This window comes from Oncorhynchus masou, chromosome 10 (assembly GCF_036934945.1).
Source record: "Oncorhynchus masou masou isolate Uvic2021 chromosome 10, UVic_Omas_1.1, whole genome shotgun sequence".
Lineage (NCBI taxonomy): Eukaryota > Metazoa > Chordata > Actinopteri > Salmoniformes > Salmonidae > Oncorhynchus > Oncorhynchus masou.
This window is the reverse complement of record NC_088221.1, coordinates 21,570,069-21,587,828: the sequence shown is the minus strand read 5'-3', so window position 1 is coordinate 21,587,828 and position 17,760 is coordinate 21,570,069. Positions and strand designations below refer to the sequence as shown.

The 17,760-nt window shown below is 42.1% G+C and overlaps 2 protein-coding genes and 1 non-coding gene across 4 annotated transcripts; 2 read left to right on the top strand and 1 right to left on the bottom strand.

The window, feature by feature from the left end:
- Window positions 1-294: 294 nt before the first annotated feature.
- LOC135547323 (centrosomal protein of 97 kDa-like) lies at window positions 295-13,204 on the bottom strand. Of its 2 annotated transcripts, XM_064976210.1 has the most exons (11): window positions 12,990-13,204; window positions 12,158-12,300; window positions 11,283-11,441; window positions 11,089-11,190; window positions 7,892-8,005; window positions 7,603-7,769; window positions 7,013-7,177; window positions 6,522-6,682; window positions 5,707-6,406; window positions 2,316-2,391; window positions 295-2,232 (listed from the first exon to the last, which is right to left on the bottom strand). In XM_064976210.1, the coding sequence occupies exons 1-11, from the start codon at window positions 13,021-13,023 to the stop codon at window positions 1,720-1,722; spliced, it is 2,334 nt and encodes a 777-aa protein (XP_064832282.1). In that variant the 5' UTR covers window positions 13,024-13,204; the 3' UTR covers window positions 295-1,719. The 2 variants fall into 2 exon arrangements, with proteins under 2 accessions (XP_064832282.1, XP_064832283.1); XM_064976211.1 differs by lacking the exon at window positions 12,990-13,204 and having other exon boundaries at window positions 12,147-12,225.
- Window positions 13,205-13,739: 535 nt separating this feature from the next.
- Window positions 13,740-17,760, top strand: LOC135547321 (large ribosomal subunit protein eL24). The gene is made up of 6 exons (XM_064976209.1): window positions 13,740-13,828; window positions 13,951-14,026; window positions 14,496-14,606; window positions 15,088-15,224; window positions 15,622-15,685; window positions 17,634-17,760. Exons 1-6 carry the CDS (start codon window positions 13,824-13,826, stop codon window positions 17,712-17,714), a joined length of 474 nt encoding a protein of 157 aa, XP_064832281.1. The 5' UTR covers window positions 13,740-13,823; the 3' UTR covers window positions 17,715-17,760.
- Window positions 14,743-14,923, top strand: LOC135547789 (small nucleolar RNA SNORA23). Its single transcript, XR_010456738.1, has one exon. It is a non-coding gene; the product is annotated as a small nucleolar RNA SNORA23 (small nucleolar RNA).

The window sequence follows — 17,760 nt, the reverse complement described above, 5'->3', positions numbered from 1 at the left end:
GAGATCATTATGGACGCATGCGATATTATTTGTATTTGTTAAATGGCAGCCAAGCATCGATCATCATGTCACCAGAATAAGACTCAATATTTATTGGAAAGGAGTATCAAACTCATCACCTCGGACATTCACCACTCTGTGAAGTTCATAATTTATTTAATTTGTAGCCTAATAAACTGCAAGCTTTCCCGAGTTGTCGTGGGAGGACCACAAAACATATCACGTGACTCCAAGTTTCGTGATGCCATTTCTCGCATAATTAATTTTACAGACACAAAATGTCAAGCAAACAAGTTGTCTGTAGGCATTTATACAATTTTAAGAGCAATTCATGTTTCCATCAGCCCAGTCATGACTTTCTTTCATGCGTCAGGTCAACAATGCACACTTATTTTTTTTAAAGTGCACTTATATGACTAAAGGTTAACTGATAAACACTGACAGCCCTATAAATGATGTATAGCGTTACTGACTGCTGGGTTATATTGCCACTGTGGGTTATCGGTGAGAATGCATAATGAACGCCAGAAAGCGAGGGTCCCGCTTTGATATTTATTCATACAGAAAAGGCAGCGAGGATGGGTAATGAAGGTTTAGGGTTTGGTGGTTAAGGGGTTTGGAATGGGCTTTAGGAGGGTTGTGGTCTGTGAAACTGAGAACAAGAAGGAAAATGACATAACAAATACCATTATGTGATGGATAAATACAGATTACGCCCTGTGCTAACGTTATGTTAAGTACTTAAGTAAAAAATACTTGAAAGTACTACTTTTTTTTTGGTTATCTATACTTTACTATTTATAATTTTTACATCTTTACTTCACTACATTCCTAAAGAAAGTTGTACGTTTTACTCAATACATATTCCTTGACACGCAAAAGTACTTGTTATATTTTGAATACTTAGCAGGACAGGAAAGTGGTCTAATTCTCACACTTCTCAAGAGAACATCCCTGGTCATCCCTACTGCCTCTGATCTGGCAGACTACCAAAACACATGCTTCGTTTGTAAAGGATGTGTAAGTGTTGGAGCATGCTCCTGGCTATCCGTAAAGAGAAAACACAATTATGTGATCTGGTTTTCTTAATATAAGCAATTTGAAATTTATAATTGTACTTTTGATACTTAAGTATATTTAAAACCAAATACTTCTAGACTTTTACTTGGCGACTTTCACTCCAGTCATTTTCTATTAAAAAATCTTTACTTTTACTCAAGTATGACAACTGGGTACTTTTTCAACCACTGCATGAGCATGACAAACAGGGAAGTTGCAGATGACCAAAGTTGGAGGGTAGATGGACTTAATACTTAAAGGAAGTGTAGATTCAACCAGCAGAAAAAAAGACTTAGGCACAGGGGTCGAAATTAATTAAGGTTAGGTTTGCTGGGACTACCGTTCCCACGTCGCCCGAATGTAAATCAAGCATTAGCCTAATTGTCCTTGGACTGACAAATCATGGCAACCAACAAAGCATTATTGAATGCAGGAACAGTCAGGTCTCCAGGCTAGCAGCAGTCCAAGAGATTTAAGTCATCCAGGCTATATGAATGTATACACATTTGTGAGTCCGTATGCCACTCGCTATATGGATGTTAGTCAGTAAGGTCTATGAGGCACTGTTAGAGCCATCAATAACATTCATCAGCACAGATTGACTGAGTTTATGGGCAGTCTCTTAGCCAATCACAGAAGACTAGGAGCAGGACAGGCACTTCAAATTGGACTTTCCAGTGTGTGTGTTGCTGCTCTGAGTCTGTCTCCTGTGTTCTGAGTGGGGGAGTCAGGCTGTGCCGTTTCGGCAGATGAGGGCGGCTGTGGTGTGCCTGTTCTGTCGCTGGCACCCCCCTCTGCCTCCTCTCTCTGTTGCACGGAGGACAGGTACTGCTCCAGCAGACTGCAGTCCTGACTGTTCCCCCCACCACAAGGAGCCAGGAACCCCCCCACGACCAACGGCCGCACAGTCTCCAGAAAGTCGCCCGTCCCACAGCTCAGGAAGGTGTCTTCCTGCCCCACCTGCAGTTCATCTGTTGACTGGAACCCCGAGTCTGGGAAGGAGAGGACTGTACAGGCTGGGTTTGCAGTGCTGGAGGCCAGAGGTAGGGGGAGTCGAAGAGCTGGGAGGTCACAGAGCCCGGAGGTCAGGGCTGGAGCAAGAGATGACCCGGCCTGAGTCACGCTGGCCAGCTGCCCCTCTACAGAACACTGCCACTGCTGCATGGACTGAAGCTGCAGAGAGATGGGGAGAAGGAGTGAGAAAGGGTGTGTGTATGTGCATTTACATTTGATGCATGAGCTTGTTTATCACTGACCTGCCTCCATAGAAACCTCACAGCCTCCTCCTGTACCAGTCTCTTCAATCTCTCCTCTTCATGCTGCTGCCTCACTCTGAACACAAACAGAGTATTCTTTGGAAGAATTTGACATATTTGTCTGATATGTGATCTTCAACAGAAAGAGCTTGATACCTTCATCCTTCAGACTTATCTGGGTGTGCCATCAGAAGTGTTGAAAGAGCTAGCTAGTTACAGTTGAAGTCAAAAGTTTACATACACTTAGGTTGGAGTCATTAAAACTTGTTTTTCAACACAAACTAAAACTATAGTTTTGGGAAGTCGGTTAGGACATCTACTATGTGCACGAAGACACAAGTAATTTTTCCAACAATTGTTTACAGACAGATTATTTCACTTATAATTCACTGTATCACAATTCCAGTGGGTCAGAAGTTTACATACACTAAGTTGACTGTGCCTTTAAACAGTTTGGAAAATTCCCAAAAAGGATGTCATAGCTTTTTTGGAGGTGTACCTGTGGATGTATTGCAAGGGCTACCTTCAAAATTAGTGCCTCTCTGCTTGACATCATGGGAAAATCAAAAGAAATCAGACAAGACCTCAGAAAAACAATTGTAGACCTCCACAAGTCTGGTTCATCCTTGGGAGCAATTTCCAAACGCCTGACGGTACCACGTTCATCTGTACAAACAATAGTACACAAGTATAAAAATTGTGGTCTGGTTCATCCTTGGGAGCAATTTCCAAACGCCTGAAGGTATTGTACAAACAATAGTACGCAAGTATAAACACCATGGGACCACGCAGCCGTCATACCGCTCAGGAAGGAGACGCGTTCTGTCTCCTAGAGTTGAACGTACTTTGGTGCAAAAAGTGCAAATCAATCCCAGAGCAACAGCAAAGGACCTTGTGAAGATGCTGGAGGAAACAGGTACAAAAGTATCTATATCCACAGTAAAACAAGTCCTATATCGACATAACCTGAAAGGCCGCTTAGCAAGGAATAAGCCACTGCTCCAAAACCGCCATAAAAAATCCAGACTACGGTTTGCAACTGCACATGGGGACAAAGATTGTACTTCTTGGAGAAATGTCCTCTGGTCTGATGAAATAAAACGGTTTGGCCATAATCACCATTGTTATGTTTGGAGGAAAAAGGGGGAAAGCTTGCAAGCCGAAGAACACTATCCCAGCCGTGAAGCACAGGGGTGGCAGCATCATGTTGTGGGGGTGCTTTGCTGCAGGAGGGACTGGTGCACTTCACAAAATAGATGGCATCATGAGGACAGAAAATTATGTGGATATATTGAAGCAACATCTCTAGACATCAGTCAGGAAGTTAAAGCTTGGTCGCAAATGGGTCTTCCAAATGGACGATGACACCAAGCATACCTCCAAAGTTGTGGCAAAATGGCTTAAGGACAACAAAGTCAAGGTATTGGAGTGGCCATCACAAAGCCCTGACCTCAATCCTATAGAAAATTTGTGGGCAGAACTGAAAAAGCATGTGCGAGCAAGGAGGCCTACAAACCTGAAATGGGACAAAATGCACCCAACTTATTGTGGGAAGCTTATGGAAGGCTACCCGAAATGTTAGACCCAAGTTAAACAATTTAAAGGCAATGCTACCAAATACTAATTGAGTGTATGTAAACTTCTAACCCACTGGGAATGAGATGAAAGAAATAAAAGCTGATAAATCATTCTCTACTATTATTCTGACATTTCACATTCTTAAAATAAAGAGGAGCCTCTTAAAGAAGTTACAGGTCTGTGAGAGCCAGAAATCTTGCTTGTTTGTAGGTGACCAAATACTTATTTTCCACCATGATTTGCAAATAAATTCATTAAAAAATTCCTACAATGTGATTTTCTGGATTTATTTTCTCATTTTGTCTGTCATAGGTACACTTCAACTATGATGAAAATTACAGGCCTCATCTTTTTAAGTGGGAGAACTTGCAGAATTGGTGGCTGACTAAATACTTTTTTGCCCCACTGTATATACAGTTGAAGTCGTAAGTTTCATTTAAACTTATATAAAATACATTTGCATGTAAACTTCCGACTTCAACTGTACATAAAAAATGGCACTCTGTTGCAGGAGAACAAGGCTTCCAACATTCCAATGGCTATAGCTATATTCTGGAGCTTGGCCAAAGACAACGCTTTGTGCACTCCTTACAAAAGGCTAAATGTCTGCTATTTTTAAATGGGAATTGAAGTTTTGTATGGAAATATTCTTGCCAGTTTCTTATCTAGCTCACCAGCAAGTCTATAAACAAATGCCTTTTAGGCAACACCATCCAGACATAGTAATGAACCATGCCTTTTAGGCAACACCATCCAGACATAGTAATGAACCATGCCTTTTAGGCATCACCATCCAGACATAGTAATGAACCATGCCTTTTAGGCATCACCATCCAGACATAGTAATGAACCATGCCTTTTAGGCATCACCATCCAGACATAGTAATGAACCATGCCTTTTAGGCAACACCATCCAGACATAGTAATGAACCATGCCTTTTAGGCAACACCATCCAGACATAGTAATGAACCATGCCTTTTAGGCAACACCATCCAGACATAGTAATGAACCATGCCTTTTAGGCAACACCATCCAGACATAGTAATGAACCATGCCTTTTAGGCAACACCATCCAGACATAGTAATGAACCATGCCTTTTAGGCAACATCATCCAGACATAGTAATGAACCATGCCTTTTAGGCAACACCATCCAGACATAGTAATGAACCATGCCTTTTAGGCAACATCATCCAGACATAGTAATGAACCATGCCTTTTAGGCAACACCATCCAGACATAGTAATGAACCATGCCTTTTAGGCAACACCATCCAGACATAGTAATGAACCATGCCTTTTAGGCATCACCATCCAGACATAGTAATGAACCATGCTCATATGACATTGGTAATACCTCATGCACAATCACAACTTGTCTGGTTGTGTTCAAGCTTAGTGCCAACAGACATGATCCAACTAATTGAGGGCTTTATAACTAGTAGCAGTTTATATTTTATTCTATGAGCTTTAAGATTTGTTTTGTAATTAAAATCAATTTACAAATTTAATACATTATTACTAGTGGACTGATTGAAACTGGTGAAGTCTGCACACTTTGTGGACCAGGACTGGAGAACAGTGTCTAAACTCCAATTCTCTACCCTTCTCCTTGAGTGTGCACTCGTACACTGCCCCTCATGAATTTGAAAGGAATGGACTGGTGAGAGGAATATGGTGGAAACTCCCATCAGGCATGTACGCAGCAATCCAATGCTTTTTAATGCATGAGGGGGAGTGAATGAGAGCAACCTTCTGGAAAAGAGTAGAGAATAGGAACGCAGCCCTTGGATTTCTTGGGGTCTGTTCCATACCTCTCAAACTCTCCAGAAAGGAAGACTATGTGCTCCTGCATCCTGCGCAGGCGGATCTCACACCGCACCTCTTTGGCCAGCGGGTGGCAGCGCCGAGTCCACATTCCCCTCCACCATGCCTGGATCCTGACGGCTGCCCTGTCCGCCTCACAGCGACCCACCCTATCACATCTCACTAATGCTTTATCTTCCTGCTTCGACCCTGCCCTCACCTCTACAGCATTGCAGTTTGAGTATGCTCCCTGGAGCGGAGTGCTGTCATTGGTCTGTGATTGGTCATCTCCCATCATAGGTAGACCGGCAGTTGAGGTTAAGGTACAGGTGAGGTGGCTGTCACCTGACACCCTTTCTCTCTCCATCTCTCTCTCCTTCTGGCTCTCACTCCCTTTCCCCAAGGGTGCCTGTAGGGTCTTTTCAGCAAGGGTCTTTTTGGGATGAATGGGGTGTTCGGGCACCAGTGAGTCATGCTCAAACGTCTCTGTCTCATCCTCGCTGTCAGAGCAGGGGGGTTCAGAGGTGACGAGGAGGAAGGTGGACTCGGAGGAGAGCAGGCTGCCGTTGAGTTTGTCCTCATCTGTCTGGCTTTGGACGTCCTCCAGGTAGAGGCGCTCCTCCACACCCCTGAGGCTACGGAGAGGAGGTGAGGCCGCCTGGGAGTGGTCGCAGCCTAGCCAGGTGTTCACCTGCACCGTCGCTAGCTCTGAACATATGCACACACACAAAGAAGAGATTAGATTTACACACCAGACACACATGGGGATTGATTGACGAGTTACAGAATTGAGAGAAACACAGGTAGAGTTCATGTCCTCCACCTGTCTGTCTGGCTGATGGAGCAGTCACAGGCGTTGTGGTTCTGTCGTCCTCTATCAGAGGCACATGGCGGGGGCTTTGAGTCTCCACATCCAGTTGGGTGGGGCGGGGAGGGCTGGTGAAGCCCCCCTGGGTCTGCTGCAGGAGCTGCCTCTGGTGGAACCTGTATATATACACACACAGGCCCCCTGGTTAACTAATGTGATACAAAGGAGAGAGTAATTAAACAGTCATTTCAATGATTGTGCAAGCTGTCTCATCTACTTCATATTTCTCATCTGGTTAAAAGATAACTTCAAGGTACCGCAAGGTAAATGACAAAAACTAAGCAGAAAAGCCACAGATGGATCCAGTTTTATGTCAAATGGATTCTGACAATGGGTAGGATTTATATTTGGCACTTTTTCCATGTGATCACAGGGAGGAGAACACATCCACTACCTGTGTGATAGTTTGTTGGCATCACAGTCCTTTTGTGAATGCATTCTCCTACCTCTGCTTGCTGAGGATCTTCTCCAGCTTGGCATCCTCCGCGGTCTCCAGGGCTGTCGTGGAGGTCAAAGGGCACACGGTGGCTAAGTACTGGACCAGCTGCATGTGCTGACCTGGCCGGTATGATCGACCTTTGCCCTGGCTGTACAGCCACTCTGCCTTCAACCTGAGATCAGACATTAGAGACATTAATCACCAGCAATAAGAGTGATCATCACTCAACACTTGGATGGTATAACTGGATAATACGACATGGCAGAGTCACAAGTCCATTTCCCTACCAAGGGATTGACATTATGGTCTGAAAGGCTCTCGCCCCTCTGGGCAAGTCAGGAGTATTTTTTGATTGCCCAAAGATTATGATCACTTGCACAAAAATGTTAAGTAGCTATTTTCACCTACAAACAGGAGGAACCAGAAAGACCAGACTACTGGAATTCTTTGCATTTTGGTTATTATCTTAGAGCAGGCTCAACTTGTGCAACTCCTCAAGTCACTTCCTCGGGCAATAGGGAAACCCTTAATCTCAATCCCTGCCTACCCCCCTTCCCATGCCAAGCTGGTATTTGAGAGTTCTGGAACTAGTCTCACCCTTCTTTCTGAGACACCACATATCCATCCAGGATCTTGAGATTCAGACACCAGCTCATGATGTACGGCCGGTAGTCGTATCCAGGCAACGAGTGTGTTACCATGACGCAGGGGTTAGTCATAATGGAGAGCTGTTCCAGGTCATGGAGGGGTGCCAGGTAGGAGACCTGTCAGAGGCAGAGAGAGAGAGAAAGAAAGAGACAAGCAGGTGAGAGAGAACTAGGAGAGAGATGGTTGTAAAAGCTGAGCAGGTGAGAGTGCAAAAGGAACAAAAAGGAAGGGTCTTTACCTCATTGAGGTCTCGAATTTCATTCTCTGCCAGGGAGAGGATGGACAGATGGATGGGCAAATGAGTGGGAACGGTCTGCAGCGTCGTAATGCTATTTCCATGGAGGAGAAGGGTCTGCAAGAGAAATGGCAGCCAGTCAATCAACACCACAACCAATCACTTAACTTGTTTGGGATAGGGGGCAGCATTTTCACTTTTGGATGAATAGCGTGAATAGCGTAAAACTGTTGGAATGATGTCTGAGTATAAACAGAACTCATATGGCAGGCAAAAACCTGAGAAAAAAATCCAAACAGGAAGTGGGAAATCTGAGGTTTGTAGTTTTTAAACTCACCCCTATCGAATACACAGTGGGATATGGGTTATTTTTCACTTCCTAAGGCTTCCACGAGATGTCAGCAATCTTTAGAACGTGGTTTTAGGCTGCTCATGTGAAGGGGAGCCAGATGAGAGATGTTTTACTAAGGGGTCTGCCTACAGCCTCGTTCTCAGTCACACGCTTTCACTTGAGGTGTTGCACTCATTCCAGTGCAATTCTACAGACAATGGAATTCTCCGGTTGGAACAATATTGAACTTTAATGATAAAAACATCCTAAAGATTGATTCTATACTTAGTTTGAGAAGTTTCTTTGACCTGTAATATACAGTGCCTTGCGAAAGTATTCGGCCCCCCTTGAACTTTGCGACCTTTTGCCACATTTCAGGCTTCAAACAAAGATATAAAACTGTATTTTTTTGTGAAGAATCAACAACAAGTGGGACACAATCATGAAGTGGAACGACATTTATTGGATATTTCAAACTTTTTTAACAAATCAAAAACTGAAAAATTGGGCGTGCAAAATTATTCAGCCCCTTTACTTTCAGTGCAGCAAACTCTCTCCAGAAGTTCAGTGAGGATCTCTGAATGATCCAATGTTGACCTAAATGACTAATGATAAATACAATCCACCTGTGTGTAATCAAGTCTCCGTATAAATGCACCTGCACTGTGATAGTCTCAGAGGTCCGTTAAAAGCGCAGAGAGCATCATGAAGAACAAGGAACACACCAGGCAGGTCCGAGATACTGTTGTGAAGAAGTTTAAAGCCGGATTTGGATACAAAAAGATTTCCCAAGCTTTAAACATCCCAAGGAGCACTGTGCAAGCAATAATATTGAAATGGAAGGAGTATCAGACCACTGCAAATCTACCAAGACCTGGCCGTCCCTCTAAACTTTCAGCTCATACAAGGAGAAGACTGATCAGAAATGCAGCCAAGAGGCCCATGATCACTCTGGATGAACTGCAGAGATCTACAGCTGAGGTGGGAGACTCTGTCCATAGGACAACAAGCAGTCGTATATTGTACAAATCTGGCCTTTATGGAAGAGTGGCAAGAAGAAAGCCATTTCTTAAAAATATCCATAAAAAGTGTCGTTTAAAGTTTGCCACAAGCCACCTGGGAGACACACCAAACATGTGGAAGAAGGTGCTCTGGTCAGATGAAACCAAAATTAAACATTTTGGCAACAATGCAAAACGTTATGTTTGGCGTAAAAGCAACACAGCTCATCACCCTGAACACATCAGCCCCCCTGTCAAACATGGTGGTGGCAGCATCATGGTTTGGGCCTGCTTTTCTTCAGCAGGGACAGGGAAGATGGTTAAAATTGATGGGAAGATGGATGGAGCCAAATACAGGACCATTCTGGAAGAAAACCTGATGGAGTCTGCAAATAACCTGAGACTGGGACAGAGATTTGTCTTCCAACAAGACAATGATCCAAAACATAAAGCAAAATCTACAATGGAATGGTTCAAAAATAAACATATCCAGGTGTTACAATGGCCAAGTCAAAGTCCAGACCTGAATCCAATCGAGAATCTGTGGAAAGAACTGAAAACTGCTGTTCACAAATGCTCTCCATCCAACCTCACTGAGCTTGAGCTGTTTTGCAAGGAGGAATGGGAAAAAATTTCAGTCTCTCGATGTGCAAAACTGAGAGACATACCCCAAGCGACTTACAGCTGTAATCGCAGCAAAAGGTGGCGCTACAAAGTATTAACTTAAGGGGGCTGAATAATTTTGCACGCCCAATTTTTCAGTTTTTGATTTGTTACAAAAAGTTTGAAATATCCAATAAATGTCGTTCCACTTCATGATTGTGTCCCACTTGTTGATTCTTCACAAAAAAAATACAGTTTTATATCTTTATGTTTGAAGCCTGAAATGTGGCAAAAGGTTGCAAAGTTCAAGGGGGCAGAATACTTTCGCAAGGCACTAACTTTTTGAACGTTTCGTCCGAATGGACCAGATCGCGCTTTTGGATTGTTTACCAAACGCCCTAACAAAAGAGGCTATTGGACATAAATGGACATTATCGAACAAAACAAGCATTTATTGTGGAACTGCGATTACTGGGAGTGCATTCTGATGAAGATCATCAAAGGTAAGGGATTTTTGAAAATGCTTTTTATGAATAATGTTGACTACCCAACATGGCGGATATTTCTCTGGCTGGTTTGGGCTCCGAGTGCCGTTCTCAGATTATGCTTTTTCCGTAAAAAGTTTTCCAAATCTGACACAGCGGTTGCATTCAGGAGAAGTGCATCTAAAGATTCATGTATAATAGCTGTATTTTCATCAACATTTATTATGAGTATTTATGTGAATTCATATGGCTCTCTGCAATATCACTGCATGTTTTGGAACTACTGAATCTAACATGCCAATGTAAAATACGATTTTTGGATATAAATATGAACTTTACCGAACAAAACATACATGTATTGTGTAACATGAAGTCCTATGAGTGTCATCTGATGAAGATCATCAAAGGTTAGTGATTAATTTTATCTCTATTTGTGCTTGTTGTGACTCCTCTCTTTGGTTGGAAAAATGGCTGGGTTTTTCTGTGAGTTGGAGGTGACCTAACAATCGTTTGTGGAGCTTTCGCTGTAAAGCATTTTTGAAATCAGACACTGTGGCTGGATTAATGAGAATTGTATCTTTAAAAATGGTGCCTAATACTTGTAATTTGATTTATGAGATTTCTGTTGATTTGTATTTGGCTCCCTGCAATTTTATTGGCTGTTGGGTTGGCGAGGGGTTCCCCAGTCCTAGACAGGTTTAAACTCTCCTACTTACTGCTCCAGAATTCTATCTGAATCCCCATAATTCTGAAAAGCCAAGAGGCAAGACCTGTTCTCACCTTCAAGGCTAACAGCTTGGTAACATCACCAATGTTGGAGATGTTGTTATCAGACAGGTCCAAGTGTTGGAGAGCCACACAGTTGTTGAGCTGCTCAATGACCTGAGAGAAAAGTGGACATCCAGATTGCATGATCAGGAGACAAAATGTACACAAATATAGAGGGAGTACCTTGTCCACTTTTTTCACCTCACCTTGATGTTGTTGCCTGCCAAGTTGAGCCACTCCAGGTGTGGCAGGTCTCGCAGCCCTTCAATATAGCCAATACTGTTATTGGGCAGGTTCAGAACTCTCAGCTCGGTCAGACGACACACACCCATCATTCGCACCAGGCGGTTTCCAACAACAGATAACTGCACAGCAAAGAAAACAGGAAAGAAAGGCAGGATGAGACAACAAAACAATAAAGATGGAACTAATCCAACCCAATGTGGTACATTGCAAGTTTGCAACAACATATAGAAGTAGTAAATGCCCATTTTACAAATTAGATAAGGAATTCAACCATGTTCAACAGTTAAGTTGAACATATTCCATCTAATGTGCCTTGGTGGAAATGCAAATGTAGTCACACAACCAATCAAGTAACAGTACCCAGTAAGAGGGAGTGTGTGAAAGGCTGTGATGTATTTGTAGTTAATCATATCAGTAATGTTAGTTCATCATATAAGAGCTGTAGCTCCGCCCACCGGTGAAGTGGAGTAGTGCATGCTGTGCAATCTTCAGCTCAAAGAAGATCAGCTCGAGAGAAAGTTCCAGCCATCCATGTTTTTTCCCACCAGTTAGCTTTCATTGTGTTAGCCAAGACCCATGTGTGTCCTTGTTGATATTCCACACACACTTTGGTTGAATAAAGTTAACAGACCACTAAGTGCCTTATCCAATCCATACTACATACACTGTGCGGTGCTGTTCTGTGCCTGTGCCTCTTCAGCATTATTAAACCCCCTCAACTGGAATCCTACCTGTCTGTCATCTGTGTCCTTACCAGTACACGGGAGCAAACACAACGTAAAACCTAATCTAAAGAATATACAGTCCACCAAGACCTCACTTACAGAGAGCCTACCTGTTGGAGGCCTTGGCTCCTCTCCAAATGGTCTAGTTTCATGATGTGGTTCCGGTCCAGGATGAGCGTGTGCGTTTCATCAGAGCAGGTGAAACTGGGCTCCAGCTTCTGCAGACCCTGGGATGACAAGTCCAACACAGGACCTGAAGGGGAAACCGGGAGAACCATAAACATGGGAGTGGATGGATTAATGTATAATCTATTATGCACATGTTGATAGTATCACCATGAACATGAACGATGCATAGAAACAATATCAGCCTCTCAACAGCAACTAGGGAGGCAAGCTTATGAATCTACTATACACATGGACACATCTTTAAGCATGATACAGACAGGGAGCCAACTGAAACATGCAAGCAGTCTTGGAGAATTTCTGTTGATCACCATTATGCAGTTTATTCATACTGTGTCTACTATAGTCTGAGGGATGATGATTCATTCATATTCACTCTGTTGATTAAGTAGCTGATAAAGCAGTGGGATTGGAGACATGATGGTCGTGAAAATCGAGCATGATATTGGGACTCTTGTTCAGACAATGAAAATATTTTTTCACATATCCAATGCAGCATGGCCCAACTGAAAACACTAATCAATTAGGCCATTGTGATCTGTTGGCTCTACATTAGTCCTTCAGTCCTGTAAGCATGACTATGGACTATGAGATGAGACCACATTAGCTGGAATGAGGACAGGATAGGTAGTTACAGACAGTAAGTAGCTCCAGCTAGTTAGCTAGCTAACGTAGGATAAAGTCAATCGTTTGAAAGAAACGTTATAGCTATGTTCGCTAAATCGAACATCAGAAAGGGAGCGGTCATGCACTCACCAGTTGTGTCAAATGTTACATCTGATATTCCCATTCTGCGATGAATATACGATAATGCACAAAATTCGCTAGCCTGGTTCCCAGCGCACAACTGTCTTGTCAGTCAGTACAACAGAAAAAACGATTGAGAATTTACCAGAATATGTAGTAAAAAAAAAAATCCGTTCGCCATAAAGGACCACTATGCTTGATTTCAAAAAGACTACAAACATGCTTTACCGCAGCGCGTCACTGTTGTCGATTCCGCGGGGGAAAATAGACTTCAATAGATTTACAGCTGATAGCAATTCCATTTTTTTTTTAAGTTGGACTTAAATAATTACTTTGACACATTAAATGGAATGCTCTGTAAGAACAAGAAGTTACTGAAATCAATTGAAACTCTTAATTAAGCTTTCTCATTTCTTTGAACGTAAAACCCTGTAACATTTTGTGTTTATCTGTTTGTGACGTTTTATGTAAAACATTTTTAAGAAGGATGTATAGATTTTTGTAACACATTTTAATTTGTATCCCTCAAAATGTATAGGATTTCACTAAAACAAACAAAAAATAATAATGCAAATAAAAAAAATCAAGGCCACACTTCCCGCTTGTGTCAACGCCAATCAACCGATCGAGTTGCTTATTGGTCAACTACTTTGCATGAACAACATTTATATTTGAAAATCCAAATAATGCTTCTGACTGAAATGTAAGGGAAAAAATACATTCTGTGTAGAAAAAAATAAGTGGGTAAAAATAATAATAGATAATAAGGAAGAAATCCTCCCTGTAACTTCGTTTCCGTTTCCGACATCTTTCTTTCCGGTTTTGTGTCCCCCCTCAACCATCATGAAGTGAGTTTACGGAATAGATCTATTGCCATCAAAGCTTTAAAATAAACGTTTTAGTGCTAAAAATGCGCTAGTATATAGAATGACACGTTTATCTTGTAATGATTTATATTATTCCGCTACAGGGTCGAGCTGTGCAGTTTCAGTGGGTACAAAATATACCCCGGCCATGGTGTCCGATACGCCAGAATAGATGGGAAGGTACTGCACCCTAGGTCTACTCTTTTCCTTCCTCTAATGCCACTTAGTTAAGTTTGTTTTATCATGGTTGGTTGCAATAAGCCATGGCTGACATTCTATTAAAATTGTTAAGGTAGAACTGTTCATTGAGTGTGTACTTGGTTCTTGGCCTGTCACTTGGGACAGACGCTGCTATGCAATGTATTCATTGTTGTGACAAGGAGTAAAACTACGACCGGAAGTGACTTTTCGTAGTAGGTTGAGTGCATTTTAGGTTACCGTTTTCCTAACATTAACTTAATTCTCATAACCTTCTACAGCAATTCTCATAACTTACTACGAAAAATCACTTCTGGTCGTAGCTGTATACCACCTAGTCAAAACCTTTCTCCACTGCAGTTATAACAATATTACAACTAGACATGGGCATGTCAACATGCCAAATAACTGTCAAATATCTCACTCATGTATAGTTTACGCCCCCACCCAGGTTTTCCAGTTCCTGAATGCTAAGTGTGAGTCTGCCTTCCTGGCCAAGAGGAACCCCAGACAGATCAACTGGACTGTGCTGTACAGGCGCAAGCACAAGAAGGGCCAGTCTGTAAGTACCTCGTGTGCATAATTTCCCCTCAAATGCTGACAAGTGGTGGCTACTGTGAGTGTTTACCTTGTGATTCAGTTATACAACCTAAGTTTTGACAAGGTGTGTTTTGGTGTGCCTTTGTTTTTGGCTGCGGGTAGGAAGGTGTGCGTGGTTGCCATCTGCGTTATGTGCTGTTGCCAGGCTGTGTCCTATAGCTTGGACGGCAGTGCTCACTCCACATACCTGCGGCCATAGAGCCACTGGAGATCATAGTACTGGCTCTGTGACGTCTCTGACTCCTTACCACTGGCCAGCCTCCATACTCTCCTACAAACCTTATATGTGAGAAAGATGTTAGGGGTTTGCAGTAATGTTCAGCTACATGAGGGCTACTTAAAATGCTATGTTTTCTCCTGTGTTGTACCTGCTAATAACCTTACACTACCAAACTGCCCATACTTGATCCTGAATGTGGCCGTGCTGTTCCCTGTCCCAACAGGAAGAGGTGACAAAGAAGCGCACACGCCGTGCCGTGAAGTTCCAGAGGGCCATCACCGGCGCCTCCCTGGCAGAGATCATGGCCAAGAGGAACCAGAAGCCTGAGGTCCGCAAGGCCCAGCGTGAGCAGGCCATCAGGTGAGGACCTCACCAAAACCATGCTTTACCAGAAACTTGGCTTTAGATGTCAATAGCTGCCATTTTGGTGCCAAAGAAACTGAATTGTTTACTGCTATAGTGAACTATTGTATAGTGTTTAACAATTTAGTGTTGTCAGAGTTGGCTCTGTGAAGAACAAATAGCTAGCTGTTCACACTGTGACACTGACTTTCCTGTGGTACTGCAGGTATTGTATTTTTAAAATTCAACAGTGAATTGTCAGTCTTGGTTTTTTAGCCTTGTTAACGCATATGCAATAATGGCGTTTTATTACTCTAGTCAGTCGATGTGTTATTTCTGCAGTCTGTGGACACCTGTCTTGTTGTTTTTTGGATGTGTGGCATTGGTCTAATTTCTATCATTCTTTTGTCACTAGAGCTGCCAAGGAGGCCAAGAAGGCAAAGCAGACAACCAAGAAACCCTCTGCTGCCGGGGCTAAGGTAAGATTAATACAGCCATGTGTGAATCTGATTGGTCAGAAAGTAAAACCTTTATGACCTGCATTTATAAAACACAGCAAGGTTTTAATGTGGACTCTACATTTTCACACTGAAGGTAGACTCACTAAGTAAAAATTGTCCGTTTTGGGCCCACTTCAGCAAGCAAGCATGTAGCAACATGCTCCGCAGTATCCTCAGCAGTTGTCATTCAGCTATCATTTTGCAGGAGAGTGAAGGGGCCACTCACAATTGCATCCTCTTGGATCGCTCTGCAATATCTTTAGTTTACATTGCTGCTTTTAGTCACCTCAGCCTCTGGCAGAAATGTCTCGCATGGTTTATTTATGCTTGGAATTTTAATGGCACCAAGTGGTTTATCAAGAGCTGTAAAGAAAAAAACTAGCACTGTGGTAAGGAACTACATTAGATTCCTATTGGAGAGTCCAAAGGTGTGTCAGTTGTATCCCATTCATATTACCCGAAATCTTGCTATTTTTTTACCATACCTGCATTTTTATATCTGCTTTTTTGTCTAAAAGCAATAGGGGGTAGAGAGATATCGGTCGGGTCGATTTATCTTTGGCCGATATTAGCCTTTCCTAGTGTATCGGCCCTTGTGTCGGCCTTTTCCCTTAATAGCAAGTGTACTTGCCTTGTGTGAAACTCCTGCAAGCTGGCGCCACTCATTATTAGTTAGCCTGTTCTCGAGGAACCTCTGAGCTGCTTGCTGCATATAAATGTTGCAGATTAATAATGCCACACGGAATGTAGAAATGTATTTACTGTTACTGCAAAACAATGTCCGTACAGGCTGCAGGGCTTTATAAGGCAACGTACTGGTAGCTTGCTAGCTAAACACCATTCATAGAGCTAGCTGTGAAAATAACGTCAGGTCACTACCCTAGAACTTTATTTGTGATAGCTAATATGCAATCAATAATGCAAAATATGCTAATTTCAAAGATGATTGTCACCAAATGTTGGCAAAATCACTTGTCTTTCCATTACCAGAATGCCTGGTTACTTGACACAAGTGGCGTCGTCTCTCTTAAAGAGATGGTGCACATTTTTATAAAAGAAAATGGGCTATTTCTATAAAAATGTTGATCAGTAGGTCTCATGGTCCCAAATGAAAGGGAAACATATTTTGTCATCTGTAGTCCCATAAACTAATGAAATCAGCCAAAAATTTGCTCAGTGCATTCACAATGTCCTATTGAATATGAATTCACCTGTATTGCGAGTTGGTCTATGCCAAAATTGTTACTGTTTATTAAAAGTCAAATTGATTGTATGGTTGTGTAATTGATTTAATGCATACATAGCGGTTATCAGAAAATGTCTCATCAAAATGTTCAAATGTAATTATATTTATTATCAGCATACAATAGCATCCTTGACCCCCAACATCGACATTAGCACTTAAAAACCCATGTCGTTTTCTAGTAGGGAGTAAAAAACAAGGTACATTAAAAGCCACCTAAAGACCTAATGATTCCTGCATTTTCTGTAACCAAAATAGTTTAGTTTATTTGGATCCCCATTAGCTATTGCATAAGCCGCATCTATACATTAAAGCAAAACATAAGACTACAAAATAAAGTAAATAGAATAAACACTTACATAATATTAAAATACAAAACCAACTATATAATACCTGTAACCAAAATACAGATATCAGGTCTGAATGTTTCTGCTTTTTCAGATAAATTCATTAACACTTCCATTGTTTAATAAATTTGAAGTGCAAATAGCCCCATGGTTTAACACCACCCCTCCCAATTTGCCAGTAACCCACTATATATAAAAGGGTGTACCTGCAAGAAGTGATAAAGGGGCTGTTTAAAAGGGGGTCATCAGCATTACCTTATAGTTTTTACAGGTAATAAATATGTTTTAAAGGGGTTATTAGTACTTTGTCTAATCTGTACTTTGTCTCCCTATGTAGGCACCTGCCAAGGCTGCACCCAAACCCAAGGTGGCAAAGCAAATGAAGGTCAATGCGCCTCGCGTTGGTGGCAAACGCTAAAGCTTTTGGCTTTGTTGATTGTGAATAAACATTCTTGCTAATCAAA